The sequence below is a fragment of the Cygnus olor genome, chromosome 9 (genome assembly GCF_009769625.2).
Source record: "Cygnus olor isolate bCygOlo1 chromosome 9, bCygOlo1.pri.v2, whole genome shotgun sequence".
Taxonomy (NCBI): domain Eukaryota; kingdom Metazoa; phylum Chordata; class Aves; order Anseriformes; family Anatidae; genus Cygnus; species Cygnus olor.
Window position 1 is genome coordinate 15,525,120 of NC_049177.1, and position 19,037 is coordinate 15,544,156.

General features: G+C 44.1%; 1 protein-coding gene across 23 annotated transcripts in view; it reads right to left on the reverse strand.

The window, feature by feature from the left end:
* LOC121074997 (LIM domain containing preferred translocation partner in lipoma) overlaps positions 1 to 19,037 on the reverse strand; it is a 336,312-nt gene that overhangs the window by 16,927 nt on the left and 300,348 nt on the right. For all 23 annotated transcript variants that reach the window (XM_040567725.1, XM_040567731.1, XM_040567729.1 and 20 more), the window contains 2 exons: positions 2,950 to 3,128; positions 76 to 196 (listed from right to left, as the gene is read on the reverse strand). In XM_040567725.1, the coding sequence (XP_040423659.1) occupies positions 76 to 196; positions 2,950 to 3,128 (300 nt within the window). The remainder of the gene's footprint in view (positions 1 to 75; positions 197 to 2,949; positions 3,129 to 19,037) is intronic.

Below are 19,037 nucleotides of genomic sequence, written 5' to 3' on the forward strand. Positions count from 1 at the left end.
GTGTTTATAGCATGAGGCAGCGATGAAATTATACCAGCCTTTGCTTTCTCTCCTTCATGTGATTAGAATACTAACCTCACACCGGTAGCACTGGACATGGAAGTCACGATCCAAGGCGACAATGCGGACAGTCTCCTCTTGTCCTGGGGCCGGCATGATGGGCTCCTTACACACTGAACATCTTGGTGCAAATTTCCTGAAGAAAGAAGGGACGGCCCCAGTCATTCTCAAGCTCAGAGCAAAAGTTTTTGCTAACTGCACCAGCTAGGCAGAAATATGTGCCTGTGTATAAATGGCATACGCACGTGCACACATCACATTTTGCAGCTTTGCACAGCTGCCTCCTTGGAAAGAAGGCAGGAAGGAGCACTTTAGTCTTACAATGCAATTTCAGGCTTGCAGAGTATTAAAGAGCATCTTGCAGACTATTAGGAAAGGTCTTAAAGAACACCTGACAGTCAGCAAAGCATACTTTACCTGCCCTAATTAACAACTGAAGTACCAGCTGAGTCACCCATGACCATGACACCTATGCACTGCCACAACCCTTAGGCTCAACCCTCAGCCTAACTCTAAGAAAGTTCATCCAGTTCCTAAGGTTAGAAAGATGAGCAGGATCTGCTCCAAAAGCATCTCTTGGAAAAAATAAAAATCAAATATTAAAAACAGGTGATTGGTGAAACAGGCCTTTGGTAATACAGGCAAAACAGGCCTTTTATTTTCCCACCTTATATTGTCCACTGCATGAACTTCTGGTTACTTCACGTATGTTCTGGTTTTGCTCCCCCATCTGCCCATGACAAGGGTTGATCTCTGCTCCCAGGCAGGTGGGAGTGCATGGGAACATTTAGCTTGTGGTGAATCACTACTTGCTGTTTTGGTTCAAAACATATTGGTACCAATTCTCTGGCTTCAAATTCTCTGCTCAGAAAAAAGAAACTTACACCTACAGAATCTGCTGCCATTTAATGAGAGACGGGGTCATGGGCTATGGAGTGACAGAGGACAATGCTTATAGCAAACATCAGAACACAAGGAGATCAAAGACCCTTCTCCTCTGAAATATCTAGGAAAGATTGACTTTGCCACCCAGCCTGTCACATGAACCACCCCAGAATTAACTAGCTTAAAAAAAAAAATAAAAAAAATCTATCTGTACTAGGAATAAAGAAAAATATTAATTTCACTGGCAGCAGATGAAAGATGTCTGTGTAGCTGCGATCTAACGGAAAAATGAATTAAACAGTGGCGATAGTGAGCACTCTGAAAAATAACTTAAATGGATCAGGATATGACCGGAGCTGTAATCGCAGTTAATTATATGCTGCTTCATGCAGGCGCTTCCTTGTGCCATTTAGCTCAAATGCAGTGCTTAAAAATACTTCAACATTTCGCTGTCCAGGCCACTGCGGGTAATTCATTATGAGCCAAATATTAACTTCAGGGGCCCAGAAATGGCTCTTGCCATTTCAAGGGATTTCAAGGGAAGTGGATGTGCTCCCGGGGGCTCCAAGCTCAGGGGGTACCTAAGTGATGGCATGAGCATCAGGTACCGTTTTATTATCAAAACAATATACAAGATGTAGAATGCTTGACCTCCAGACCAGAACATCATTGCTGATCAATTAAAAAGGGGCTGGCCAAAGTCCTGGTGAATGCATGGCAGCCAGGCCAAAGACCTTCTGAATGTCCCACTAAGTCTACTGCTACTCCCCATTATCTTTCCCTCGACCTTTGTTCAATGATTTTATGTCCTTTGCTTGGAGTGATAACACCCCATTTTCCACTCTCAGAGCCCTGAGGTGCAGATCTGTTCACTGCCAAAAGACTGAAGATGGACATCAGGTCTTGCTCCCATCCTTTCTCCAGAAGGCATGTGAACCTCAAGGCCTCCAAGGACTTGAAGAAGAAGCAGCCTCCAAATCATACCTGGTTTGGAGGGAAACCTTTCATGAGCATAACTGGTGCTTTAGCCCCATGTTGGGTCCAATTGTTATCTTACTCGTCTTCTGACACAAAAAAGCAAAGCAGCACACAGCCACTTCAGCACCTGTCAATTAACCCGGCCTATCTGAGCTCCAGGGAACATCCTCATGTTGGATTTTAACATGCGAGTTGATCGTGGCTGCTTTCCTTTCTGTCAAGTCAGTCTGCTTCTTTGAGCTTTCAGGCCCACACACCGATGTCACGAGGCTCTAATTAAGTCTACCCCCTTAGAAATTAAGAGATAAATGGTTGAGATGTAAACTCACATTTGTCAGTATTGATTTCCTCTTATAATTGAGGGGTGTAATGTGTCTGTCTTTTCCATACAGGGGAAACATTTGTGCTCTGATTATATCTACCTGTCTTCCTTAGATTAGCTGTGATGATGGGGGTGGTAGCATGGCAATGACAGAAGCTATTTGCAACTATACCTTTCAACTTACTTTAAATAGCGGTTTCACTATAAATTATTACCAGGGCTGTATTTTTAGCAGCTTTAAAATCTAATTAGCAACTAGAAACAAGAGGAACTGTGAGCATCCTGTGCACACCTAGATCCCTCTAGCTGGTAAGCAAATACCTGCAGAGTCCAACTGCACAGGACCTCTCTTAATTGCTTGGTAGACAAAGGGGAGAGACATTGATGTGGAAGTGCAGGTACAGCCAGGGAAGGGAAACGTGCACGTGCTGCAGGGGGAGTGCAAAGCATTTAAAACAGAGGAACACAGGGGATATCCATAAATTCAGATCTAAGCAAGATCAAGCATCAGCAGCTGCTAATCAATTAATCTTGCCTGTCACAGCATGCCTGATTGAAGCAAAGCTCTGATGACTTCTTAAGAGTCTTCAGAGTAAGCGGCAGAGGGTCCAGAGCTTTTTGGACACTCAGCAAAAAGAAAGGGAGGATTTTTAAGAACAAAAGAGAAAGACAAGCAAAGCCACTGAGAGCAGCTTAGGACGTACTTATGGAAATCCTCGATGCAGTGGATGTTCCCACCGGCATCCACGGTGAAGGGGATCCCATCCAGGCTGCGATGGCACATCACACAGGTGAAGCAGTGGGGGTGGTAGGCCTTCCCAGTGGCTCGGAGAATCCTTTCCATGATGGGCTTCGCACAGACACTGCATTGCTCCAGTGTGTTCTGCAAACCAAACATACACAACCAGACGTGAGCGTCATCTCAGCAAGACATTTACCATCAGGTGGGTGTATCCGAGACACTGCAGCTTCTATAGCCAAGAACACATGAGAGTTATGCAGCCCGTGCTCCTGCATGCTTTGCCTCCACACTACCCAACCTGGATGACCTTTTGCAGCTGAATTATCAGAGACAACCTCCACGATGCGCAGTGCAAAGCTGAAACTCACACTCCTGGGGCTGTACAGAGACCCCTTAACTGTTCTGCAAATACAGGTCCCATAAAGAACCTTTATCTGCCTTGTTTGTAAATCTTAATCTTCTTCTCCCAGGAGGGAAACTAGTGATGAGTCTGGGGACAAAACAAAACAGTGTCCACAACAAAAGCACCACAAAGACAGTTCAGGATGACCTCATGTGATCACTTATCTCTAGCCCCCCGTGTCTGAGATGACTGTGAAATGCCTGCTCCAAAGCCACGCTCTTTTGCCTCACAGGTTTGATGTACCGGCCTGCTCCTGAAGCACTAGAGCCAAAAAAACACCTTTCAAGTGGGATGCATTGAGTGATTCATCCCATTTCATCTCTCACTCAGCCCTACAGTCAGTTAGAGAAAGACCAAAACAAATGTGCTTCAAACAGTTGTCCATGAGGCACTCCAGCCCCTCGGCCACCAATGTGCAATTTACTATTTCAAACTGAGTGCCCAAAAGGCACATGCCATGACTTGAGGGTGCAACACACATAGATGCCACCAGTAAATCTATGGCAATGCCCTGGGTCATTTCACTGGACTTTAGGAAAGCAAATTTCACTCAGTAGTCTTGCTTGATGAACCCTAGAGATTTCAAATGATGTTACCAATCAATGTTTGAATCCTGGATGAGACAGAACACCTATGATTACGATACTGATTATGACTGAAATACACAGAAATGAGGAGAGTAAAAAAAAAAAAGGAAAGGAAAAAAAATAATGGCACAGAAATATATAAAAGCTGCTGAAAGGCAGCTCACGTTGACAAACACAGGAAGGCTGAAGTTCTGCTTCCTCATGCAACAAAATTCCCAGGGAAAATAGTGCTTTGACTGACCGCACTGTTATTGCTTCTCTGAGCCAATATTCTCAGGGGTAAGATCCAGTCCTTACATGTGCAGCCAAGACGTATTGTCAGGAGATGAATCACCCAGGAACTCAGAGAGGTTACTTCTGCACTCACACATACGCTGTTGGACGTTATCTCTAGGCTGCAAATTACCAGTATGATACAAACATATAAACACACAGGTTCGTATCAGAAGATCAAAAGGATTGTTTTTGGAAAGCCTGATACGAAAAGTCCTGAATTTCAACCCGTTTGAGAACTGTCTAACACATTTGTAGAGAGCACAGCCAGACTAGCCTTGGTTTCAGACTGGATTTTGCTTTATGCTTTGTAATAATGGGCAGGAAAGAATTATTGCTGGCCTTTCTGTCTGGTTACTGTCACCATCATCATCATTATAACAGTAGCTAGTATGCCAGAAAAAGCAAGGTCAATAATTTTCTCCTTGGAGGAATAACCTGGCAAAATTACCATTTCACTTTGCATAAGCAGATCACATCATCTCAGTCCACATCCCTGCTGTTCTCTGTACTGCCAAGGAAGGAATGCTGTGTATCTGCAGATGCTGAGGGAATATTGTGCCACTCATAAGGCATCTATGACAACTTCTGAATACGTACAGGTACGGAGCATTTGCCTCACCAAGTCACTGCTTGCCTCGTTTCCAACAGTTGCCAGCAACAGAGGCCAAGGGCAAATGAAATCAGGACAAACACAGTAATTGCTGAGGATGTGCTCCCAGCCTCCAGTGATTTCTGGCTTAAGGGCTTCCTAAGCCAGAGCTCAACTTCTCTGTGCTCAATAGCCTTGAGTGGATGGTCCTCCCATGGAGTTTCCTGATGGCTTTCTGAACTCTGATAAACACTGAGCACCCACAACCTGGAGTTCCATGGCTTACCTATGTACCCAGGAGCTTCTCTGCTAAGCAGTTTGCCTGGTCTCCGGACAGCAAAAGTGAGCACAATCTATGTGGTGCTGTGAGCAGAGCACAAACCAGTAGCTACAACCCATCCCACAAAGGGATTTAACACCAAACAGTGTTGCCTGGAACTGCTCTCACTACAGACCTAATACAGCTCCTACTCACACATTTCAGAGAGAGTTAAGACTTCAAGGGGATAATTGCAATCATCTTGTCTGACATCTCATGCCGCGCTGGCTGTGGTGGGAGCTTTGCAGTGACCAGGACGGCAGGTAATCACGTTTCTGGATTATGCCTTCAGAAACAAGTCTTCTGCTCCCAAATCTCAGCTCAGTCACACTGTTTGACATTCTCACAGCCAAACACGACAAGCATTTTGAATTAACCAACTCCTGATTAAACCTATACAATCCAAAAATCAGACCTGAGAAATTTATTCTTTTCATCCTTCCAAGTCTGTACCAGCGAGGAAAAACAAAGTCATTAGTTTCAGACTACAGCTCACTCCCTGTCTGGGAGTATATTTGCTTAAGCCTTTTTCCCTGCTAGAACCCTGGCTCAAACCCTTCTCTTCAAGGTGTTACCACAAGATGCCAAAGGGAAAGCTTCCTTGATTCACGCCCATTTGACATCGGGTTGCTGTAAGGCAGGATTTGGCCTGTGGAGCTAAGAGGGTTTTCTTTGATTCTCTAATCAGGTTATCCCACACGCCTAAATGCTGCCCCAGCAGCTAACAACCTGCACAAAGGTATTTCTGCACATTATGGGAATAGCAGTGCTGTAGGATTTCAAGTTCGGCTTCTTGATTTTGCTCTTTTATAGTTCAGCTAACTCTCCTAGCACTTCTTGGAGCTTTTAGGCCTTCAGAAAGCCAAACAAGATGAAGAAAAAATAAAATAATGGTGCTGGTTTTTTTTTATTTACTTTTTCTCCTGAGCTGCCACTGCCAACCCCAGGGTGCATCTGACGAACTATGCAAAGCATCAAAGTAAGGCAAAGAGAAGAACCAGCCAGGAAACATCAGACCTAGGTGTTGTGGTTGAATTCATATCACAAGAATATAGCCCACTATCCAGGAAGGGCTGAAGGACAAGTTTACCACCATTTTCTCATATTTTTGGCTAAGAAGCAGAGAGTGACCATCTTTATTGGAGACACTTGTGTCTCCAAATCTGATTTGGGGGGGGCGGGGGGGGGGGGTTAAAAAGGACAGGGAAGGAACAAGTGTCATAATCCATTTCTACCTGGGAGGTTGGCCCCGCATTAAAGATTGAGTCTGGGTCCAGGCCTCTTGTGAGCAGAACTGCTTATCCGTAGCAAAGAAGAAACAGCTCAGCTAAGGAGAATAATGCAACCTAATGCATCTGAAAAGCGAAATAACCCCAAGAGAACATGCACTAAGATGCAGGCAATGAACAGGTGAAGTGAGCAGGATGTCAATTAGTAGCTTGCAGGTAAAAACTCAGAGACTTAAAGAAATGCAGCCCAACCAGTAACAAAGTGGGAATACCTACTGGAAAATAAGTAGTGGGGGGAGTCATTCAGTACCTCCCTGTAGCAACACTTGGCCCTACAGAGACACAGAAAGCCAAAGGGAGCTGCTCTGCAGATGGTGGGATTAAACGTGGGAAACAAAATGAAAATCCAAGCTGCTGGGGGACACTTCTAGGGTGCGAGAGCTATTAAAGACTGGAAGCGGTTGAATCCCGTCCTGAAAACTGAATGTCCCAGATGGAAAGCTGGCAGACAGCTTCAGGAGCAGAGCTGTAGTGACAGCCAAGCAGCCTGTGGGCTGCAGCACATCTTGCTTCCCTGCTCTAGATTAAAACCCCCCAGAACTGAAGTTTGGGTGACAGCAAGAATTCACAATATGGTGCAGCGCACGGAACCTCCCACAATGACCTAGCAGTGAATGCAGAAGAAAAGCCACCGAGATTAGTCACTGCTTCTTATGCACTGGCAACTCATCTCGAATGCTAATGAACGTAACCTCTCCTGCACTCCGCATGGCAGACAGAGAAGACTAGAAGCACTAGGACACGAGGATGGTATAGCTTGTTTTGCTGGGAAAGGGGAGGGAAGTTGCTGGAATAAATTATATTGGCAATTCATGCGTGGGGACATGAACTCATTTTGCGAGCACTGGAGAAGAAACATTCTTGGAGTGACTGCAGAGGAGATGGTATTAGCTGCGGGAACCAAAAGTGACTGTTGTGCTAAAAACAGGCACACGGTCAACTACTGTAGTTGAACTGTAACTTAGTAAAGTGTGGTAAGTGAATTGCTTTAAATCTTGTGACTCTGTCCTTCATTTCCTCAGACTGTGAGGAGAGCGGAGCAGGAGACATTTTCCCCATTGTGGGATGATTTTTGAGGCTTGAAAATATTTCCATACTTAAGTGAAGACAGAGCACTTTAATCTCAAAAAGTCTGGTGAATTTATAAACCCCATATTAGATCAGGTCAATTGAAACGCTGCACTTCAAATGATTTCAAATGGTTTCATTTAGGGTTTTGGTCTACAAATATATAGTTGGATTATAAGTTAAATATAAAGCAGACATTGGTGGAGGGGTTAAGTGTCAAGATGTAATTTCAACACTTTCAAAACTTTTTTTTTTTTGGTAGAAAAGGAACATTGAAGACCAAGACCCCAGTTCCCTTCCCAAAGTCCTCAGCCATCCCCAGTGATGATTTACCATCTTTCTCCATAGGTGGGTAAATCTTGGCATTTGCATTTAATTCACTGATGATTGGCATGAAATTCCCTCCTCTGAAGAGAAAATCTGGGCATGTATGGGTTAACTTTTCCTGCTTACCTTACCAACTGGACACATTATTAGCAGTGGGTGACGCTCTCCTGCCCTTCGTGCTGCTCTCAGAGGGGTAGGTGCTGCAGGCAGATCTCAGCTGGATGCCTGACGCTCAGGTCACATTGCCATAGCTGTGCCAGTGCGTAAGGGGGGAAGAGGCATGACCCCTGACAGCCAGAAATAATCTGGATAAAGTCCCTAATTCAGCCACAGTGGTAAGCAGTGAGGGTGTTCTTTAGGTGGTAGAGTTTGTTTTCTTGGGAGAGGGGAGAAAAGATGCTGGGATAAATTACCTTGGCAGCCCTGCAATGCTACCAGTGTGATGTGGGTCTGCGCTGAGCACAACAGGCTCAGGCCCTGGAGGTTGCTGTTTTCAGTGGCTTTCAAATAGTTCTTCCATTCAGCTCAGTTTTCAGTGGCTTTCCCAGCACAGTAGCAATACCATGGCTGGCATGTTTCCCCTCTGCTGGAATCTGCTTTTCTTGTTAGGATCAACCCAATGCAGCTTTGTGTTTCTGGACTCTGAGCAGCTGGAGGTGAATCTGACCCAGAGTCCTCCCAGCATACGTTGTGAAAGAGTCCCTTCCCCTTGCCCTGTAACTATTAGAGACAGACTAATGTATTTTTATGGCTTGTGTTAGTAGTAAAAATGACAACAACAGGCAATCGAGTCCACAAATGTGCAGTAACACCAAGGCCATGATTAAAATGGAGCAGGGTTCAAGAAGAGCTTCATGGAAGATTGTCAGGTATGAAAATAGGCTCTACAGTGAGAGGAAGGAGCTCCATTTGCTCTTCCTTAAGACAGCTATCTTACCAAACAGAGGTTAAGGGATTGCTTTACTATCACCTGAGCACGTCCAAGGGTGGAGAGGAGACCTAGAGAAGGCAGCTGCTGGATCTGGCAGGCTCACAGGCTGCCCATGCTAACTAGAGGTAGATATTTTTAACAGTAAACATAATTAAAATTAGGAACAGGGTGATGTCTCTGTTGCTCAGCCCTGTTTTATAGAAGACCCACGGCCATCTCCAGCACCAACAAGTTGAGACCCATGCTGGAACACCAGGGTTAAACGATCTGCTCTGCATTAGGCTCAGCGTCCGACCACAATCACGCTGACTCCTTCCAGCTAAAAATCCACAAGCTGCCTCATGTTGGAAGTTACTTAACTGCTCTCTGGCACTCGAAGCTACTCATCTTCTGTGCATTCCTCGCTCTGACAACACTGGGGTCTTTGTCACTTTAAAATGGCAGCGCTTAGAAACGTAACAAATGAGGGACTCGTACTGTAAATTTTTGGGCTGGAAGGTAAAATGCCTGATTTTACTTCTGCTTTTTCTACTATGTAACTGACAGAGACAAGACTCTTCTATGCTCTCTGCCTCAGTTTGCCTGCGAATTCAATGGCTGTAGGAGTTGCATAACCCTGTGAGAAACACAATGCTGCTACGTTTGATAAACACTTGTGAAGCGGTCTGTGTGCCCAAATTGTTACTTGATGGAAACGAGATATTTAACAGCCACAATTCCAGCTTATCTTTAACGATTGCATGCACCTCAAAAGTCACTAAGGTCTGACTTTGGGAGGTGCAGGATGGGGGAATAGGTGTTGCTGTGCTCCAGTGTGGCTGCTGCAATTTGCAAGAGTAAAATATTTAAATCTTGAGGAAATGCTCTCTAACTCACACGACTTATTTTTTTATCCTCTAAGTGTAAGAATTTTTTTTCAACAACAATAATTGTAATCACACAATACTACAGTAAATCAAGTAATTGTTAAGGATGCTTTCAAGTGCTATGTAGAGGAACTTTGTTATACAGCTTGGTAATCAGCTCCTGTTCCTTCAGTAATTTTCCTTCTGGTGAAGCTCCGTTTCCAAACCTTCTCACATCTTGACATCGAAAAAAGAGGAGCTGCACATTCCTCACAAAAAAAACACACAATAAACCAGTGCATCCTGTACACTGGTGACCACTGCTCATGCTTTCTGTTAGCACTGCTGACCACAGGTACAAACCCCAGTGTAATCGTGTGAAGTCGGTCGTGTTGTGCCAGCCAGGACTGCAGCTGGAGCAGCAAGCATCCCACTGGGCTTTTGGAGCTCTGAGAGATGAGCATCAGTAAAGCACAGCAACACCAGCAGAGCACCAAAGATGACCCTGTCTTGTCTTATCAGATCATCCACCTCAGATTTCTTCAACCCGAGGAGATCCCAAGCTCACGACAAGCCCTCCAGCCCTCGTTCCAACCTGCTGCATAACACAATGCCTGGAGTAAGACGCTGATTTTCCAAGATTTCTGATTTGAAGGAAATCCCTCACAATCCCTCCCAGAATGCCGGAGGTAAACAGCTTGTTCCAGGCTTCAGTGGCTCAGGAGACCTGGCACAGAGCTGCCACCAAAATCCCTGGACCCCGTTGGCAGCTGCGGCCATGCCTTGGAAGATTAGCATCGCTTCAGACCCCTGGGTCGCTACCTAGGGATGAATCACCGGCAGGCTGTGCTGACTGCAGAGCGACCGTCTTCAGCTGGCTCAAGGATTTGTTGGGATTCTTTCTAAAGCTACTGAGGTTCACTCCGCTGTGAAATAAAACGATGATATTATGCCATTAGCTTTGCTCCTCAGGGATGGGAAGAATACATTGCACATTCTGATAGCCTGGGCTTTTACCTATTATTAACAACACGTCGGGTGACAGCACCTACAACCCAGTCACAACACAAGGCTGCACTGTACAAAGTGCTCTAGGGGACAAAGCAAAGCTGTTCCCTACACCCAAGCGCTTCCAGTCCTTGCACTACAGATGCTGCCTTGCTTGCCTTACATGTTCTCACCATCAAATCCATCTCTTCCCTCAAAACACGATGTGCCTGACCTCGTATGCCACCCTGGGAGTTTTGCCTAAATAAGGCCTGAAGGATCTGTCCCATCGTGATTGCTTTCCGCGCAGGCAGCAGAATTACACGCAGCTGGGAGATGTGGCAAACAGGGAGCAGCTACACTCTGCTCCTTGTTTAGATACAATTGTGGACAACACAGAGATTTAAAGCTTAATTAGCAACGCTGAGGAAGCTGTTAGAGAGGCATTTTAAACCGCTTGCAGTTTAAACTGATTAGAACTTTGTGAAAGCAAAACAAAATTGTGTAGCAAATCGTTAGGCCAAAATCCAAGTCCAATTGAACCGCATCAAAGGAAAAACAAAGAAGTTACTATCAGCAAGAAGTAGGCTTTTTTTTTCTTTTCTTTTTGGTAGCGAATTTAATTTCATAGCCTTTAATAAACCTGATGCTCCAATCCAAGCTTGCCACTCTGGCAAAGCGCTTAACCAAAATAACACTGGAACTCATAGTTGGCAGACTGAAGAGGCTATAAATTGGTCAGATCTGGGTGGAATACAAGAAAAAAATCCAAAATTCCATTCAATCTTCCTGTTTTAGAATTTTGATGTAACTGACCATTGACATGGAAATGTTATCTTGACCTTAACTGCTAAAGCTGACTTGCAGAGGAAAAAATGACTGACTCTGTGACATTTCAGTGGTTATTTATAGTTCCCCTCACCCTCCTCTTTCTTGGTCTTCTTACATTAAAAATGAATTCTCGCCTGCCATGCTTTTCCTGAAGGACTGAGCAATGCAAGAACTTGTGACAAAAACTATCAAGAAAATGGAATCTCGTTGATTAGCATGGAAATAAAATTTTAGTTGAAACTGTTTCTGTCAATAAGGCAGCACCCAGCAAAGATGAGCTTTTCTATTTTTTGTTACGGATTGACCACCAGTAGCCTTTTAACCACCACCTATTTAAAGCTGGCATTTTATAACTCCCATGTTCTCCAGGAGAGATTTCATGGAAAAAAAACAATGGAAAAGATGGGGGAACTGCTTAAGAGCCTGGATATTTCTAGAAGTTAGAAGAAAAAAAGGCAGAATCCTTCCCCTCCACTCTTCAAGAATAAAACCTCACCTCTTTAAGCCACAAGGAGAGGCACACAATCCATTTTCCCCTTCCTATTTCAAGGCACAGATAAGGGCATGTCTAAGCTGCTTCTAATAGCTACCAAAGGTTCAATATTTCAGCTGAATATCAGTTTAACATCTCTGCCTTCCACCTAAATTACTCAAAGGGAATGCAAAGCTCGTATTCCTCTCACCTAAGTCACAAGGGACAGTCACGTTTTCTAGTGGCAGGGAAAGAGCACTAGGGACTAAGGATGCCTGGCATCTGTCCTTGGGCTCAGCAGTGACTCGGAGTTTCATTTTATTATTTCCCATCTCTGTGCCTCACATTATCTGCAGAGTGGGTTCAGTGTGATATTGGGAGGCCTGTGACGCTCTGACAGAAGTAATGTCACCAGTTTGAATGCCAAAGTTGACACCTAGAAGTACCAAGAAGTCAGCAAGTCGCCAGACCAATACAACCAAAACCAGCAAGATGAGATTTTTTTCACAAAATTTCATAGAGTTGCCACTGAAGCACCTTTTGAGTGCAAGAGAATTTTTTCAGTGTATACCTACAAGTTGTGAAATACAGGTCATGGCAACAGTTCAGCATAAAAATAGCTGCTTTTAATAGATAACGTAATCCAATATAAAGCTTGGAAAAAAACTCAACAAAACTCTCAATGCACTTGGATGCTGCTGCTACCTGGACTGACAGTGAAAATATGATTCTTCCAAATCTCTGAAGTGTTCTTCAAGAGCTGCCAAATGCATTTAAGTCCCTGATGTGAGGAGAACATGTTAGAGCCTTTAGGGCACTGGGAAACTTATCTGTGCCTTGAACACAAGGGCTGAAACCTCTGTAGGTGCTCTGAGATTCTTCCATGAAGGGGGCAGGTCGTTTTTTTTTTTTTGGCCAGGATTTCTTCAGAGGCTTGAATCGAGTTATCCCCTGGAGCAACACCCATTCTTCTGTCTAAAAGTCAGGCTCTAATTAGAAATAAATGCAGGCTGCTGAGTAAGTCCAGGGTCAAATATATCCCCTAGCAGGTACTGGGATTATTTTTAGATGTAATGACATCCCTAGTTCTTTTCATTCAGGTGACCTGGATGTTTGCTTCAGTTCCTGGTCTGGAGAAGAAAGTTCCAGCTGCCTGCTGAGATGAGAGTGACAGAGGAGAAAGGGATACAAAGAGGAAAATGGAGACAGCTATATAAGGAGAATCCGGACAAGAGATGGAACACATGAGAATTACCCAAAGAAGTCTACAGTAAGATGTGAGAAAAATGAAAATCAATCTGCTTTCTAGCTGGAGACTGATACTCCACCATAAGCATCCATCCATCACCTTCCTTCCTCCACTACAAGATATTCTCAGCCAGAGAAAGATGTGGCGATGTGGACATCAGCCCCTCTGCAACTCCAGCCAACCTCTGGGGGCAATTCTGCCAGAACTCTACTGCTATGGACTTCACTGACAGACAATGACATAGGGTTAGGAGAAAAAGGATGGTACATAATTTCTTCTAACCCTACAAACCAATACCTGTGCTATAGACCAGATCCTCTGTGCCATCCTTGGAATGATGTGAGAGAAATGACTCAAAAGCTTTGGGCTACTCTTCCATTCAAATACAGGGGTGGGACTGGTGGGCAAAAGCTACCTCGCAATACAATTGCCTATCTAGTTTATCTAACATCTTGGTACTGTTCTGTTACTCTTGAACTGGAAAAATTAAAGCTCCTTGTGAAAAAAAGTTTCCTTATTTTGGACAGACAATATGGATACTTGGACAAATTCTGAATGGCAAAACCATCAGAATGCAAATAAAAACAGGCTCTGTGATTTGCTGTCGAGAGCAGATGGACATATCTGAGTAGGTGGTAATTCTCTGGTGTCAGCAAGGTTAGTCAAGGATGTTCGCTCTAAGTCATTTCTTTCCCTTTCATCACCACAAGAAATTCTGGATTAATTTGGAATATGAAGGACACTGGTCTGAGCTGTCAGGAAGGTTTATGTCAGAGCAGAACAGACTGAAAATCAAGCTGACAGTTGGCATTTCTTTACCCGGTCTTTTACATCACTTGAGGAGGCTGCCCTGTGTATTATTTAAAGTTGAAAAGCACAGGCACTGAACATTGTACTAGTCAGCTAAGTGTCAGCTCCTAATATACATTAACCAGATTACTCCTTAGTTTGTGAAAGCAACACCACCAAAGGCTTTCAGCCAAGTATTACATTAAAAAAAGAAACAACAGCTGAGAAAATACAGTAAACCCCAAAGGTGAATGGAGCTTTTGAAAAGAAGAAGAGATTAACTTGGGCACACAGAGCAGTAACACAAATGCCACGGTCCTGTGACAACGCTTGAGAATCAACAAGCAAAGCAGAGCAGCAATGGAAGAAGAAACCAACTCGTCCAGCCTCACCGTTCTCCTAGTGACACAGTTACATAAGGAATGTGCATTTATATAAACACGTTGAATGTATAATAGATATTATATAATGTGCCCATTCTCCAGTCGATAGCATCCTCTTGGCACATGGACTTGTGCTAAAATCACAGTGCCTATGGAATATAGAGGAAAAATGACATTATTCCAGGATGACTGTTCTGTAACTTTTCCATTCTGTTCTGGGGATTTTATTTTCCACAGTTGTGGAAAAAAAAGTGCTCTGGTGCTTCACATAGTATTTTAAAATGTCTGAGATCTTTCACAGTCACCTGCACCAGTGGTTGTTTCTTATTAACTGCTGAATTGCTCATTTCCATCCTAAATCAAGTTACTTCCAACTTTCCTTTCTGAATACCAGAAACTGTCTTTTCCCCAGCAAAAACATCTGAACACCCAAACTAATCTAACCCTTGCCTTCTGCCAAGCAGCTCATGCAAAGTAAAACTGGTATGGTTCATATCTTTCCATAGCTGCTGATTTAATGGCTCTCCTAGGAACAGAAGGAAAGGCCATCCTTCACCACACACTAAATATGGACCAGGTCCAGGTGCAAAGGTGCGAGACATCCTGGTAGTAACACATGGCTCATGTGCCTGACCAACCCAGCTACACACATAGACGAGCACCGGTGGTCTCCTAATGGAAAAAAAGCGTTTTGTTGCTGGCACCATACTACCCTACTGTGCAAAATGATCCCTTCCTCCCCTCCCGTACTGCTACACCAGCTTCCAAAGAGATGAGGGAAAAGGACAGAGGGACAGGAAGCAGTGGTGAAGGGTGGGGAGCTAGGAAGTGACCTAGGACTTTCTGAGTCATCCTCTTTTTTCCGGGTTTGCTACTAGGGCAGCATAGCCCAGCTCTGCCCTACCTGTAAGCTTTCCTATGGAAAAGTTAATGTTGGCTACTTCATATGCAACGCGAGTCCAGCGAGCATCTTCCTGCCAGTTCTGCAAGGGCAGCTAAGGAGTCTTGCTGGAAATCTGGCCCCAGAGAGAAACAGCAATGGAAAGCAGCCATTTCAGAAGCACATTATTAAGCCATCAGACCAGTAGCTACAGGATCCCCACGGAAAAGTTGATCCAGGCACTTCGTATAATTACTTGAGCCCTCCCGGAGTCATTTATTACCCTTTGTGGTTGGCAGGGAAAGTCAATATCTTCTCGAGCTGCGAAGTCATAGGGCTTTTTAAGAAGCCCAGTTTGTAGGTGAAGATGTTTCTCTTAGCAAAGTCTTCACTTGAGTACGCTGCTCAGGAGCGATCCAGGCATTTCACAGAGCTAATGCAACAAGTTCAGATGAGCATGGCATGCAGTCAGGTTTATGTTTTCCATTTGCTTTACCTACATATGTTTTAACGCTCACATTTTTAGATGAAGAGGAATAATAGATTAATTGTACATACTGCCTACAATACTGCTGGACTCCACCTGTGGGAAGGAATTGGAGTTTAAATTTTATTAAAGTTGCACATGTTTCCAGGAGGCTGCTAATTATCCTGTGTCTTTTATACAGTATTTCTGGCTCCAGGGTCTCTCTGTACTTTTCTGAAAGAAACCCAACACAAAAATATTTGAGCTGAGATCTGGAATGCGTGACTGAAAACCTTGCACTCACTCCAGGGTTCATCTGACCCTACATATCCTTGTTCTTACCAAGCTTTGGAAAATGCTTTGAGATCTGCCGGTGAGAAAATACTGCCTGGATACCAAAGACCTGTCTTTCCAATTCAGTTCTTCTGCTTCTATGAACTTTAAACTCCACTGTTTCTCTGGCATCCCTAGCGTTACAGCTGGGTGTAGAGCTGATCTTTTCAAGGCCTGATGTGTGAAGTAATTCACTTTGAGTACAGACTTCCTTTTAACTGCTAATCGCTCACAGTCACACGCAGCAAAGTGTCCTCGGGGATGGGGTGTTCTACATTTTAGGGTGGTTAATTTGAGCTGTCTTTAAGAAAAGACATTCTATGCCTGCAGCTTGAGTTGGGGTATGTTCAGCATCTTAGAAAAACAGAAAAACAAAGCAGCCCATAGTCTCTCACGGACAAGACAAACCACAAGATGGCTAGAAAGAAGGCCAATTTTTTGGAAACATCAGCCTTTACCTCTTCTGACCGAGATGGCTGACCGCTCCAAGCACCACCTCCATAAGTGCCTTTCTTGTGCTCCTTGAACAAAGGCAGACAAATCCCCAGCAGCCATAAATCATCATCACTCTGTGGTATCAGCTGGATTTAATGACATCTGGACCTGCCATGGCAGAGGTCTAACAGAAGGAACGTGTTAGCTAGCACCCTGCACGGGACACAGGGACCATGCCAGCATACGACGTGCACGCTTCCCATCTTCCAACCATGCCTGGGCTCTCTGTTCTCTTCTGGGAAGATGACAAAAAAGAAATCAAGGCACCACCCTTTCTACACCAGCTCCACAGTTTGTGAGGTCCTTGGCACTATCACAGCATTGTTTCTGTGCAGAATCCCTGGCAACCGATCTACTTCAGACTTGTAGTGCTTTACAGGTTTAACATCAGCGAGCTGAGCTTCTTGACAAAAGATCCATTAGTCATCTCACAGGACCTCCTGCACATCACAGACCAGAACCATCACCCCAACTCTAGCAGAAATTCATCGAGAGCTGTTGAACTAAGTCAGGATTTCATGACAGCGTTCGGGCCTAGTCTAAAACCGTCAAGAGATGAAGACTTATCACTTACCAGTCTTTTGTACCAGTAGTAACCGGTCATACTGTTAAATTGTCTCATTTCTGCTGTGAATGTGTTTGGCTACTGCTTCCACCATTGTTCTGCCTTTCACCACTATAAACGCTCCTTTAATAGCCAGTACCTCGCCTTGCACATTACATCATGCCACCTCTGGGAAGCTAAACTGTCTGAACTCACTTTCAAGTATTTTTTTCTCCCACCTTTGGCTGCTTTCTTCATCTTCTTTGGTTTTCAGTATCCTCATAAGAAATGGAAAGCAGACTAGATAGGGGATTCCACTCTTCCACCAACACTGAACTTGGATGCAAAACCACTCTTCAACTTACTCCCTTACGGCCTTTACAAGTAGGCCTTTTGCAAGGGTTGGTATCAGCCCTTTTTGCTCCAACACTGGAAGGCTTCCTTAGCTGGCTGTATGGAAAGCTCTTCTCCTTCCTAAGGAAGGCACTTTGTAGGATGAGCCTCCATCTGTAGATAGAGTTGGTGTACCAGATTTTTTTTTTCCTGGAAGAATAGAAGGCCTCCCTGTTGGGTGCATTAAACTAGCTTTGCTCAAATGAGCCCAGGATGTTCTTCAGTCCATGCTTCTCTATTGCACTGACCTCTTACTAACCCGCTATTTTCATCAGCATTTTTTTCCAGTGTTGTTAACAACAGATTACAGATAAGTCTAAGAGTACTCAATGCTTAACAGCTCTGCAGAACAGCACTAGGAATCGGTTTTAGCCATGTACTTTCACATGAAGGGACTTGTCCCTTTCTCTTGTAGAGACAGTCACACTGGCCTCAAATACGTTGTTGGGAGAAAAGATGACATCCCAGGCTTCCTAGGTACTGTCATGAGGAGTCTTAAGCAGAAACCATTAATAAGCTGTATCATTTAAGGGCATTTCTAGGTTTGTATAAAGAGAGGTAGCTACTTCACACGAGATTAAAAAATTCAGCATATAGAAGGTTTTGCAGAAAGATTTAAGAATTGCTTCAACAGGAGAAAAAAGTGTTTTCCCTTACTACAGACAAAAAACATGCTAATCACTCTGACAAGCCCCTGAAAAACAAAAAGCCAGCACTGGTTACTATCGTGTAGGTGATAGCTGCAGTTAGGCATGTCTGAGTGGCAGCATTTTCAAAGCTACTGGTCAAGCCTACTTCTGCCACAAAGGAAGGACTCAAAATCAGAGATGATCCTAGGGTTGGAAGAAGGGAGAGAGCCTGGAGGCTGACTGTTCCCCAAAAGATAAAACTGCAATATGAAAGGAAGTATATTCCCAATGAAAGACCTTTCACAAACAGAACCAGAAAAAGATGGAAAGATCCCCAGGGAGAAAGATGGGAAACATCTGTCACAGCTGATACAGAGGAAGGGGAACCTCTGAAACTAATCTAAGTATACGGGAGTTTTAAGCATATGGAATTTCATCTTTGTAAGTTATAGCATTATAAGCCCTTTTAATTATTCAGTGTCTTTTGGATGTTACACTTTTGTCTGTTGTAACCTTAACTCGCTTTGAGTTAATGGTGATAATACTACATCAAGGTACTTAAAGCTGGAGTACCAAGAGGCTAGTGATGGCCTCTGTCAATAACACACTGCTCCAGCAAGAATGTTTTCCCCAAGCTGCTCCAACTACACTAGCAGACAGCAAGGCGTAGAAGAGAGGACCAGCTAGGAGAAGCTCCCAGCACTCCCAGAACAAAGTGCTCAGCTGACTGGATGGCCATGACGTCATTCCATGCACATCTCAATCAACAGCTCATTAACACCAACCCGTTTCTCAGGAAGGAAAAACTGAGGCATACTGAAGTAACTCAAGCTGAACAGAAACAATATAAAGCAGCAGTAGAATTCAAAGCAGGAAACCAGCTGCGAGATATGGACCCAGGACCCTGTTCAAATAGCTGAGCTCCAGCTACTTTACCTTAACCACCTTTCCCATTTCCTTGCTCC